General features: G+C 36.4%; 2 protein-coding genes across 2 annotated transcripts; both read right to left on the minus strand.

Moving 5' to 3' along the window:
- Positions 1 to 204: 204 nt before the first annotated feature.
- LOC120439830 (pentraxin fusion protein-like) lies at positions 205 to 980 on the minus strand. The gene is made up of 3 exons (XM_039611087.1): positions 929 to 980; positions 749 to 824; positions 205 to 416 (listed from the first exon to the last, which is right to left on the minus strand). The coding sequence occupies exons 2-3, from the start codon at positions 789 to 791 to the stop codon at positions 205 to 207; spliced, it is 255 nt and encodes an 84-aa protein (XP_039467021.1). The 5' UTR covers positions 792 to 824; positions 929 to 980.
- Positions 981 to 10,532: 9,552 nt separating this feature from the next.
- Positions 10,533 to 12,752, minus strand: LOC116314258 (pentraxin fusion protein-like). The gene is made up of 4 exons (XM_031732230.2): positions 12,593 to 12,752; positions 12,412 to 12,478; positions 11,692 to 11,899; positions 10,533 to 11,485 (listed from the first exon to the last, which is right to left on the minus strand). Exons 2-4 carry the CDS (start codon positions 12,461 to 12,463, stop codon positions 11,080 to 11,082), a joined length of 666 nt encoding a protein of 221 aa, XP_031588090.1. The 5' UTR covers positions 12,464 to 12,478; positions 12,593 to 12,752; the 3' UTR covers positions 10,533 to 11,079.
- Between the last annotated feature and the right edge of the window lie 748 nt (positions 12,753 to 13,500).

Raw genomic sequence — 13,500 nt, forward strand, 5'->3', positions numbered from 1 at the left:
TGACACATTCTGTTGAAACCAGTCCATTCTCTTACTCTGAACATTATCAGGGTCATGGAGGCCTGGAGTCTATGCCAGCATGCCTCCATTAACAGAATAAAGTTAGTGTACATGAAATATATGGGTGGGAACTTTTTTCAGATTTGGTTTTATTTATTTTTTTTGTAAAGCTCACAGTGTAGGTGATGCTGACTTTAAGATGTCCTACCTTCCATCCAGTTCACCCCACACGTTCAGCTCATCGTAGTTTCCAGTCCGGTATGCAAAGAGGATGATCTCTCGCTGGCTGCTGAGCTCCGTGGCCACCCGCATGCACAGAGTGAACGCAGTCAGGTTCATTGGCTTCTGAGGGATCATCTCAACAAAACTGGTGCATGACTCAGTGGGGAAAACCAAGGTCTTGATGGGAACACTCCCTGAGAGGCAGAAAAATTAATAAAAAACATTATTAAAACTTTGAAATGGTTAAAAAAAACAACTTTGTGGCAAAACTGTGTTTTTATGTATAAAAATAATTAGTATAGTATAACTAAGTTGACAGGCAGGGAAAAAACAGAGGTGTCACACAAATGTTACGAATTCTTAAAGTGAAGGTTACTGAAATCAGTGTTTAAACACTGTGTTTTCTCCCACTGAAAGCCTGAATACCAGATAAATGTATTTTATGTTAACACGGAAAACCAGAAAATAAATAATAAAATAACTCAAAATGTGCACAAGAGGACAACATGGAGAGATATACAGTTACCTGCCAATGCTGTGATGAGGAAAAGGATGACCGGAAGTCTCATTTTATCTCCACAAACCTGCAGGAAATCAGACTCCTTCAAGATATTTTCATGTGTTAATACAATCTTAAATTTTTACACAGCATTGATTATTAAAAAGTCATATGAAGTTACAAAATAAAAGGAAGCTGTATACATACTGAGCTGCTACAAAGATCCTCCTGCAGACAGACGACTGAGCGGTTTAAAAAACTCTGCCCATTTCAGATTCCTGCTATGCAAATAACATCTCTGCAGCTCTCTAAACTTCCTTACTGATTTCAAGCTTTGGTGTTTATTGGTCCTGGTAGAAGAAGCTGCTAAAATTACGCAAAGTTCTATGCCTTTACCTGTGGGCCTTTTATTTATTAGCCATTTATTTCAAAGGAAATATTAAAAAAAAAAATTCTGATTTGAATTCTTTGTTCACAACACACTGATGGTTATTTGAATTTTACAAATGAGCATGAGCTTCATTGTGCAGCTGAAAGATTTCTATCAAAGAGAAAAGCAGACAATAGTTTCTGTAGAAGAGAAACTGCTGCTCATTTGAATTGTTTCTGTTGTATTTTTTTGCAATTCAAATGTTTCTTATTTGAATTCTTCCTGTAAATGAGACACTGATGCTCATTTGATGCAGCGTGATTAAAATTTGGTTCCATCAATTATATTACTATATACTAATAAACCCTTCGGTCTACATGCGGGAGATATGGAACAAACAAATATGCATACAATGCTACAATCATTATATGTACCATAGCACATATAATGATTGTAGCAAAGGTGTGTCAAAATGTATGGTACATTTTGACACACCTTTATAATTCCTTGGTCCCTGGATCGAGGGCTTCGGGTTTTTCTGATTTTTAGGTTTTCTCTAGTTTAGAATTTTTGATTATGTTTGAATGGTGGTTTTGTACTGTTGGTATTTAGTTTCTTATTTTCAAGTTTCTTTGGTTATATTTCATGGCTTTAGTTCTGGGTTTCTGTTCTAAAAATCTTTAGGTTCATTCTGTGTTTTGTGAGTTCTCGAAGTCCTTTTGGTTTCAACTTCGGATTTATGTAAAAACTCCACACTTTTTTGTTTATGGTGTTTTCCCTCATGGTTGTGTGTTTCCTTGTTCCACGTTTCTCTGAGTTTACTACACTGTAAAATGTAATTCTAGATGTTTGTTATTTCAACATATTATTCTATATCAGTTTGACGATAGATGACTGAAGTTGTTGTTATAACATAGAATTACAAGTTAAAAACGTCCCAATTACACCAAAAAAAGCTAACTTGAAAACTCATGTCCAGCTAAATCAGAAACTTATGTGAACTTGACAACGTGGGTAAGTTGAGCACAGCAGGATTCAAAACTGCCTCACGTGACTGCTACCGAGGTGCATCATGGGGAATTGGCGGTTAACGACATGCTCACTTTACTTGGACGTTTTCTAATCGTCTTCTTTGGAATATGCTTTCAAGGTGAGTAACATTGGTTATAACTATAAGGAAAGACAGCTACAAAAGTTGGAACATGTTTTGAATCTATGGCATGATGTGTGTTTTTCTTTTACCGAAATGTTTGCTTTAGCTAATGTAACTTTAGCCGACAAGGTCCAGCTTGTGTGTCATGACCAAACTTGACCTAATAAACTGACATATGGCCTTTTTATGGGTTTAATGTGGCACTGACCAAATCACAAGTATTGTGCCGCTAGCTTTAAGGTTGTGCACTCAACCACTGTTGCGATATTAGCAAGCTAACTCAGCTAATTAATAAAGCTTATTTCATATTGTCTCTGTACTTGTAAATTTCTTTCAAGTTCACAGGCTGTTGTATTTTGGTGGAAGTTCATTTTGGCAATATTTCCAATAACTGACTGGGTTCAAAAAGAACTTTTGGCAGGACTCGATGCTTGTTGTCATCTGTTTACCCCTATGTAATCACTTAAGTTGTTATTAACTGCTGCATGCTAAGCTGCAAGAGTGCACTGAGGACTGAGACAAAATATGGTCTGCAAACCAGCATTATATTAGTTTTTATCAGATAGTCCTCCAGTGTGTTTAGTTTTTGCTTTAATTCTATTGTGCAGTTATTTGTTACCCTGAAATGCTTTATGCTTAACAACAGCTCACTATTTTAACTTATTTTTGAACTCTTGTGATCAGTATGACTAGTTTGTGTGAGTTTCCATACTAAAAGAGCTGTAGTGATAAAATAATTGGCATCAGAGACACTGATTTTTGGCATGGTGTACTGCAGAAGTTTTTTTTTTTTGGCATTATTTACCTTTTAATTAAACTGCATTCTCTGTATTGTAACAAAACTAACATTGTTTATATGTCAGAAAATTAGCAAACATGAATAAATGGCGAAAACAATATAATTATAACATATATTTTTATTTTACTTATTTTAGGTCTGTGAAGCCAAACTTGATGCTGGGGATTTATTTTTGTCAGTGGAGTCAAATGGTAAGTTACAATTTGTGCATTTTGTCATACTGGAAACACCACAGATTATATTGTAACTTAACAGCTCTGTAGAACAAATGATATAAAGATTGTAGTGTCAGATTACTTCTTAAGAAGTAATATGGCACTATTGATGATCACATGCAGGTGGCATAAACTAAATATTCAGACCTGTTACCAACAAGTGATTCATTAACAAAAGCAATGGAGCAGACTGTTTAGGTTCTTGCGGTTGTAATAACATCCATAACTGCAGGTTTGTCATTAATTTATTTTCACAGGTCTAGATGATCACATCTGTCTTTGTCATTTAAATGAGGTGGACTTGCAAACTTTGCACTCTTTTGGGTAAATTGCTGTCCACTACATATACACAGAATGTGCACAGTATTTCAGATCTAAAAAGGGAGTATGTAATGGACTTGCTGGCTTTAATGTAAAAAGCCTGTTGTGTAACTTTAATGAGGCAGTTGGACTAAAACAGTATTGCTCATCAAGGTAAACATCTGAGGAATAAGGAAATTGTTACTTGTCCTTTTACTCAGTGTTCTTTTAATCGCACGTTTACTAAAGTTTTACATCACATAAGTCATTTTCACAATCATTCTACTTTAAAAGATTTCAAGACAGAGCTTATTGTTCTCTGAACTTCCTTGTTTGCTGAACGGCAGGTAAAGTGCATCTTTTGTTTGTTTGCTTTTGTGTGTTTGTGTTTTCTCTAATGGGCCTCAGATGACTGTTTGCTTAAATTTGGGTCTCAAAGAATCTTTTTTTTTATTCTGCCTGTACTCTCCACCCTCTTCTTCTATTGCTCAGGTTGAAGCAGAATTTGCCCGTCTTACATCTGTTGACCTGAAAGGGTTCCTTTTGCTGTGCTTGACCATTATGGAGAGGTTCGTGGAGCTGTACAAAATCAAGAGCGGCATAGGAGGGCTAACTAGGCTCATAAGATGCTTCGGAGATGATGTAAGTGTTCAACTGCGAAATCTAATCCTTTGTTTAAGTTTTAGGTTATCCAGTTCAACTGATGAACTCATTGAAAGAAAGCTGATAAGTAAAGTCTGTCATCATATTTCACAACTGGACATTTAGTGTGGTAACTTTTACAGAATCTGTGTATATTGGTGGTAGGTTGGATATCATATTCTACTTGAATGTCCTGATAAGCCTGATTCAAAATCTCCAATGATAATCATATATTGATGGAATTATGTATCAAAAGCTGTGAATTTGGAGCTGTCTACACATGCTTCATAAACACTGTTTAAAAAGTGTTTTTGTTTTCTTTTTGACTTCTTTGACCAGAGCCCTACACAAAGGAAGAGGACAGAGGACCTCATTTTCTAAAGGAAGAGCCCTCACACACTTTCAAGACTGTGAAGGTTAGCATTGTTTCTTTTAGTAAATTTAATAATGACAGCACCACAGTGGATTTTAAATGAAACATGTGGCATCTATGAAACAATAGATGCCACATGATAACATGTGTACTTTTTCCTCACCAAATGTATTATTACAAGATCTTTGACACTGGATTTGGTCTGGGTTTCAGAGAAACTAACTGGCAAGCTAGCATTGATATTATTAGTGTCTTGTGTTTATTCATGTCTTCACCAGGGTCTTTGACATTTCGCTGCTGTACTGTTCACTTCAGCTTTACGTTTGATTTCTCACATTGTATATTGTAATGGCAGAGATATTAGGATATTTAAGGGGCTGCAGTGGCTGCTACAGCTGTGGGGGCAATACTTTGGTGAAATGTCCTGGACCCTGGAAAAGAGACTGTGTAGACTGGGTAAGCAATTAAAGGTTACTGGCCGAGAGTCATTGGGCAGCTGGGTAAAGGTGGATGTTGATATTCAGTGCCAATTATGCAACCTGTTCAGCCACGTCTATATGCTCTTTTTCATGCTGTTAATATAGGGAAAAATAAACTTTAATCAATAAACTGATTAAAGAAGCATTGTCTATGGAGCCATAATCTGATCCTGTAGTGTAGCTGCAGTTTGCACATTTCATGTATTCTCAGCCAGATTTGGTTTAGAGCACAGCCAATATTTAGCATAACTAGATTTAAATTCACACACTGGTGATGGCAGCTACATTGTAGCCACAGCCGCCCTGGGGCGCACTGACAGAGGCGAGGCTGCCGGACACTGGCACCACCGGGCCCTCTGACCACCACCAGTAGGCAACAGGTGAAGTGTCTTGCCCAAGGACACAACGATCGAAACTGTCGGAGCCGGGGCTCGAACCGCAACCTTCCAATTATAAGACGAACTGTCAACTCTTGAGTCGCGATTCAGTCATCCACCCATGTGTGAATGACTGAATGTGTAAAGCACTTTGGAGTCCTTAGGGGACTAGTAAAGCGCTATACAAATACAGGCCATTTACCATTTAAATTGAAAATTTTGTTTGAATTCTGCAATTGAAGACATGCTCAGTTATTTATGAACATGGTCTTTGTTTAAAGCAAGAAATGGATTTGTAACATGGGGTGCATATCTCATTCTGAAAAAACTTTAACAACTAATAAGTGTTACCCAAAGCCAATCACCATCATCCAAAGCATCAGTATGGCTCTTCTTTGAAAGACATGAATTCTTAAGCACAAGGGATATTGTGTAATTGTAATTGTGTAATTTTTTTTTTTTTTTGTCTTTGAACCCTTTTATAGCCGACAGGTATTGAAGACACGTTTTCTAAGAGGATGAAAGTTGGCATTGCGATGGTGAAAGAAGAAGACATCATCGATGTGTTGGTTGTCCTTGAGGCGGCAGTAATCCTGTCTAATCTGAGGGATGTCTCAAGTGCCATTTCCATGCTGATGGGCCTTTTTTTGCCCTCAACATAGACTATCCAAAGGAACTTAAGGACATCTTTGAAGTCATTCAGAACATCCTAATGAACATTGGTGGAAGGCAGTGCATCTCACTAGTGCATGGTCTAAGAAACAGACTCTTGCAGAAAGCCATGCAGAACTGTAATTGTATGTTCCTTAGTGTTAAGGACAGTTTTATTTTACTGTTTGTTTTTTATTCTTGCAAGTTCTCATTCTCACTTTTGTATGTCACTAAATGACTACACTTTACATTCCAGATTAGACAATTACTCATTTGTTCATGGTTTAAGAAACTTATGTGAACAACAATATAATGGTGGACTTTGCAGATGCTTATCTCATGCAAGTCAGTAGTTTTTCCTTTGTTTTGCAATTGAGCAGACTCAAACTGATGTATCTGAAATATCCATATTATCAAATGTTTCAGAAGCATGCACTCGTTTTCAGAGATATTGGTTCTGTGGAATTTGTTGCAATTGTAAACGAAGACAAATACAAGAGTTTGATGTCTTAGTTGTTATAAACTGATCTTTACTGTCACTTATCAAAGGTTTTGTACTATTTTAATATTTCAAGTTTTATGCTAACAGGTGTGACTGAGCACAATGAAGTTTAAAAATTTTGTAAATGTAAAGAATAACTTTTCTAAAATAGCAAGTGTCCCGTTGATACATTACATTAATGCAGACTTTATGTTGTTACTTCACAAGAATCACTACTGCTCCTAGAGTATTGGTCAGAATTTAATCTTCACCCAAACTGGGCTCAAGACCAAGTTCAAATTTATTGTTTCACAGGGAGCAGCCTTTGAGTTTTGATGGATTGTGAGCCTGATGAGCTACGTCACTGATTTTTCTGTTTCTCAGATGACTAAGATGGCACAATAAATGGTGAATGTTGAGTAATTGTCATGTTCTTAAAACAAACTTTCTGTATGAAATGATCAGATAGACTTTAATGGAATCTGTGGGGTTTTATTTTTTTTTCTGTAAACAACAGAAAATTAATTTAAAGGAATGTAGATATTTAAACCTGAGATCTAAGATAAACCTAACAGGTAGTTTTGCTGAAATGGATGTTAGAAAGCTAAAAACAAAACAAAACTTAAGATGTTTAATACACATTTTTTCTTTACATCCAGTCAATCAACTCTGATAATTAAAATGAAACTGATTTACAAGTTCACTCAGCTACCTTAAGGAGCTCAGTTAATTAATAAACTTAAATCAACTTAGCTAACAGATTATGTTAGTTAAGCTAAAATAGATTCCTAAGTTAAAAGAACTACTAAAGTATTTGAATTAACTAAAAAACCCAAGTCAACTGAACTAGGACAAGAGTTTAAACAATAGATTATTTTAATTTAGCTGAAAGGGTTTTCCCAAGTAAAGATGACAATTAAAGGAGTTGAACTGACTAACAAATCTCAGTCAACTAAACTAAGACAAAAGTTTAGACAACATGTGATTTTTCATTAAGATAACAATTGGTTGTGTTATAAGAACAAACTCTATTTCTTGACTTAACTTAAAATTTTAAGGCAGCCCTTTACCTCATATTTTTAAGTTGAAACAACAAGTTATATTTTACAGTGTAGTTTTGGGATTGTTGCTCCTGATCATCAGTGTTTGTATTCTTGTGTTTCTAAATAAAAGCTGGGATGTCGTGCTTTGAGAAGACTATCCTGAGTTTCTCTGATCAATTCATGTTTATCAGAGAAACCCAAAGTCAAAACTCCCAAACACAAACTAAACTACGTACTGTATGCTGTGCAGTGAAGCAAGGAATGCTCAGACCTCTACACTGGAGAAACCAAAGAGTCACTTCATAAACACATGGCACAGCATAGAAGAGCCACCTCATCTAAAGGTCAAAGGTCACTCTTTCGAGGATGCCAATAGTCACATTTTGGACAGAGAAGACAGACGGTTCAAAAGAGCAGTGAAAGAAACCGTCTATGTCCACCGTGAACGACCATCTTTGAACAGAGGGCGGGGCTTACGACACCAACTGTCTGGCATCTATAATCCAGTTTTGAGATCCTGCCCAGACGCCTTAACGCCCACTCACATCCTGGGCCATTTGATCTCAGTACATCCCATGATAGGGGGAGTTTCACAATGGGTTCAACTCAAACTTTTTCTGATTGGGACCAACACTCATTTTCACACCTTAGCTCATGTGATTAGGTAGAGGATCAATATGAGGTCCATGACCCTCTTGGGGGACACTCCCATAGGGCTTAAAATCTGGAACTCTCCACCAATTACTCTTAGAACTGAAGAAGCTTCTCGGATGAAACATCTTCAAGAAACCTAAAAAAAGTCCAGACGCTTTTCTTTCCAAGCTCCTTAGAATTCTGAACTATGACAGTCTACTTGGTGCTTGATTGAATTGTCAAATGTAAAAATGTATCAGTCAGAGTCAGAGACACTTTATTTATCCCCAAGGGGCAATTAAGATAAATAAAGTGTCTCTGACTCTGACTGAGACATTTTTACATTTGACAATTCAATCAAGCACCAAGTAGACTGTCATAGTACACAGTAAAAATGTATACCATTGTGGGATTTGTACAAGATGTTTGTATACACTGTATACAAGTCGGCACTCACAGTGCTCTAGGCAATGTTTCTGCATAGTTTAATCAAGATTGGTACACTTTTCTAGGAGGTGATGGGAAACATACAAACATGTATAGGCTATGGTCTTTATAGTATGATAGTGTAAAATGAAAAAGAAAGTACACACTCTTTCAGTTCCAGGAGGGTTTAGCTGTGCATTATGGCCAAACATCTCCACTTTCTATCCAAAGGACATTGTTCCAGAAGGCGTCTCATTTACTGTTATTAACATTGCAAAGGTACTCTGTAAAAATGTTTAAAAAACAAGAAAACCTGTTATATTCCAGCTGTTGTAGTGCCAGAAAAATACAGTAAAATTTACCATCACATAAAAAATACAGCAATTTTCCATAATTACAATAGTGAAAACTGATGTACTTTTACAAGGTGGTGAGTTAAAGTTTTTTTCATGTTAAATAGAAGGTATGTGTGAAAACAAAATTACATAATTATATATTCAAACACTGCTGCAATAAAATTAATCAGGTTTAAAATTGCTGAAAAGTACTATTATCATGTAATAACACAATATCACACCCATAAAAAAGAAAATATCCAGAAATGTTATTGAATTATAATATTATTACATATAAATACATAATGTGTATTTAATAACTATAAACACTGAAAGAGCTACATGTAATATTAACTTTACATTGTTTAATAATGTCATAATATTGCTTGAGCATTACTATAGTTCAACTTGATATACTTGTCTTAAAATGTTTCTGTAAGTCCATTTCATCACATCATATAAATTTTACTTCAAACTGCAAGAAAATATTTGAGCTCTGTCACTAAAATAAAAACTATGTCGAGGGGTTTAGCTTTATAATGAAACATGTCACGGTCCTGGGTCACCCAGTGTTTGTGTTTTTGGTTCAAGTTTTATTCTGTGAATTAAGGTTTTCTGTTTGTATTACATTTATAATGGTTTTTAGGTTTCTGAGCCTCCTCTGTGTTCTTGGTAAAGCTCGAACTCTGTTCTCCATGTGATGTATGTTTAGACGTAGTTTTCTGTCTCTATGCCTTCCCGGTGTTCAGTGTTAGGCCTGTGGTTCCTTTTTCATGTCCCATGGTTCATGTCTCTGTCTCAGTGTCAACTCTACATTTCTGTGTTATGCTTCCTGTTTTACTTTGACAGTCTGTGTCCCACGTCGTTGTGTGTAATTAGTCCCAGCTGTGTTTCCCTCCTGTTTCTCACTCCCTCGTTACCGCCTGTGTATTTAAGCCCTGTGTTTTCTGGACGGAGCGTTTTCAGTGGGAGAAACGTGACTTCTTCAGTCTCACCTGACTGCAGGTTTCCCCAACCTTATAAAAAGCTGGGGAATGACCAACGATCAAATCTTTAATCAGTGTTTGTTGATCAATGGTCATGACAATTTGCATATTAATGAAAAAAATGACCTCACAACCCATTGTTGGCCAGTGCTGCTGGTTTCAGTCATTGTCAAATGTAATGTTTATACGATTACAATTACAGTACAATTACAACTTTTAATTAACTAAACAGTCTAAATACTTCTTTTCAGTTCTGTAGTACAAAACATTAGCTAAACTCTTCTGCCGTACCACCTTTATACCATCTGTGTGCCACTGAATGCTCTGAGTTCTCCAGTACTGTAGAAAAACACCATTTAAGAACCAGAACCAACTTATGAGCCTGAAGACCAAGAAGTCAGTGTTATCACTGACACTGTGTTGTCTGGTTAATTTTTTAAGCCCTTGATGATAAAATATGCTGATGTCACAAGCTGCATATTATTTAAACTGTATGGAGTGTAAAGCTGAGGATCGAAATGCAGACACAGGAGGCAGCAGGGTTTAATAAGACAATCTTTAATAAGCTGATGGCACAAGTCTACAAAGGAAAACGTAAAAGGTTTTATGAAACCAAATCCACAAGTACATGGAGAGAAAACATACAAGATATCATCACAGACGTTAAAACAGAAAGTGTGAGGGGAAGATGGCACAAATTTATACATACAAGGGTCATTAGGGTAACTAGACACAGGCGACAGGAGGGGTAGTAAAAATGAAGACAAATAACAAATGCAGCGGTTAGACACGTACCTACATGCAGCAACGTTAGACTGAGACTGGGGAAGGAAACTCATAAAACTCACTGCATGGAAATAACTGACAGAAAAGCTGTAAAAACTCTGATAATATAACAATGGGACTATGACAGTGTGATTAAAAGTAAGTACAAGTAAGTGATAAGAATAACCTAGAACAATATGCATCTGTGTTGAGTATTTAATATATAATTAAAAACAGGTGATGTCAGCACATATGTTTTAAAAACTTAAAGTAACATTAGTGATATTGATACACAGTTTGATTAATAACCATTATTTCAGAGCATTATAACTACAGCTCACGAATGGCGAGCTCTACGTCCCCGTTAGTTCTCAGCTCTGTGCTGTCCCAGTCAAAAACATTTCCTCTTGGTTCTCTCTGCCCTGCAAACATGTCTTGTATCACGCTATCTGGCAGAACAACATCCCACATGTTCACATCAGAGATCTCACCAACAAAACTCTGCTGCTCATCAAAAGAACCTAGGAAAGAATCTGGATCTTGTCCCAGGATAACCCTGCCTCCTGGGCTGACAGTGTGATCCTTCTTGTAGATTTTGGATAAGCTCCTCTTTCCATCCAGGAAGAGGGCAGCTAAACCTGAAGTGGAATCCCAGGTGACACACAGGTGGGTAATCAGGGCTCTGAGCTCAGGGACTTTAAATAAAACACCACCTCCAGCCAGGTAAAAGGACAGTCTGCACACACAACATCCATATGTCCTTTAGTCATAAACGTCTTAGCACACAGGCAGTTTCATGAAAAATCATAATTTTACTACATTTGAATCAAAACAATTTTACACCAGGACCAATAATAATTGGTGACCAATAAGATCAGATTTGGGTGATGTTGTTTTTGTAAAGCTCACAGTGTAGATGATGCTGACTTTAAGATGTCCTACCTTCCATCCAGTTCACGCCACACATTCAGCTCATCGTAGCTTCCTGTCCGGTATGCAAAGAGGATGATCTCTCGCTGGCCGCTGAGCTCCGTGGCCACTCGCATGCACAGAGTGAACGCAGTCAGGTTCATCGGCTTCTGAGGGATCATCTCAACATAACTGGTGCTCGTTGCAGTGGAGAATACCAGGGTCCTAATGGGAACACTCCCTGAGAGGCAAACAGAGTTTTCTTTTGTGTTGATGAAATTGTAAACTAATTAATTGTAATTAAATTGTATTAACTAATTCATATTTTTATTGTCTCCATAATGTTATGCACTTTGGTCAGAACTTGCTGTTCTTAGAGCACTTTATAAATAAAGTTGGTTTGGCCTGTAACCTTTGAAAGGTTCAAAACACTCGGCTGCCATAAACTACATGTCTTTAACATTCCCACGAGAGCTCAGAGGCACCTCTTTATGTCCACTGTTTATGTACAAAAATATGTTTGTTCTTGTTAGTTCTGTGTTTTAACTGACATCACACAAATTTAATGAGTCTTTAAAAATGAAAAGTATTGACATCTGAGCCACTGAGAGGATGAATGACAGATAAAAGGATTTAATCAAGACAAGAAAACCATATAAAGAAAAATAGAAAATGAGATAAACAATAAAAAGTAAATAATGACATAATTAAAAACTTCCACAGAGATGGACAAAAGAACAGAGAAACAGTTACCAGCCAATGCCATGGAGACGGCGATGAGGAAAAGGCCAATCAGAGGTCTCATTTTGTCTCCACAAAGCTGCAGAAAATGAGACTCAGATGTTACATGATTTTATTTTATACACAGAATATCAGTGGGAGGTTTTTTTTAAGTTATGTAAAGTTACAAAGTAAAATGAAGCTGTATACGTACTGTGATGCTCCAAAGGTCCTATTGCAGACAGTCAGCTGGGCGGTTTTATAACCTGAGTACCAAAAATCCTCCTCATTTCAGAGTCCTGCGATGCAAATAACAGGCTGTCATTGATGGATGGTTTTCATTGGTTTTGGTAGAAGAAGAAGAAGAAGATGCTAAAATTACACAAAGCCTTAACAAATACAAACACTTCTGTGGATTATTTATTGTGATTTTTTAAAAGATTTTTAGCATCACATTATGAGTTCACTGATGACTTTGCTTTTCTTTCTTGTACATATTAAATTTTGATTTGATCAGTGTTTCTCTTGGATTATGAATGATTTTACATAACATCTTAGATTAATGTGGTAACTGTTATTTGCATCATACCTTTACATATGGGTGTTTCATTTCTTAAGCATTTATTTCAAATGACAGAAAGGCATTTTGTGTAAATTAAGATGATTTATAACCTTAAGACCTGAGAGACTTATTTTTATCAGCGCACCTCAAAAATGTTTGAAAGCCATCTGTTGTAGTGAAACAATGTTTGTTTTCTATGTTTTCTGAAGAAAAGACACCGCTGCTGTGTGGATTGTTTCTGTTGTGGTTTTTTTTTTCCAATTCAAATGTTTCTCATGTAAATCGTTTCTGTAAATAGTTTCTCATTTGACTTTTTCAAATGAGCAGCGCCGTCTCTTTGACAGAAACAATGGTCTGGTTGAAAGGTGTCTATTTTAGAGAAGTAACCAGACCATTGTTTCTGTGAAAGAGACGCTGCTGCTGGTTTGAATTTTGCCAGATATATTTTTAGATTATTTCACCAAAATGATTGGCGTTTAGTTCCATTGTATTATATTATAATATATATAGGGTCTTGGGATTTTTACAGTTATTTCGTTTTATCTCAACTCAGCATTTTT

This window comes from Oreochromis aureus, linkage group 4 (assembly GCF_013358895.1).
Source record: "Oreochromis aureus strain Israel breed Guangdong linkage group 4, ZZ_aureus, whole genome shotgun sequence".
NCBI classification, from domain to species: domain Eukaryota; kingdom Metazoa; phylum Chordata; class Actinopteri; order Cichliformes; family Cichlidae; genus Oreochromis; species Oreochromis aureus.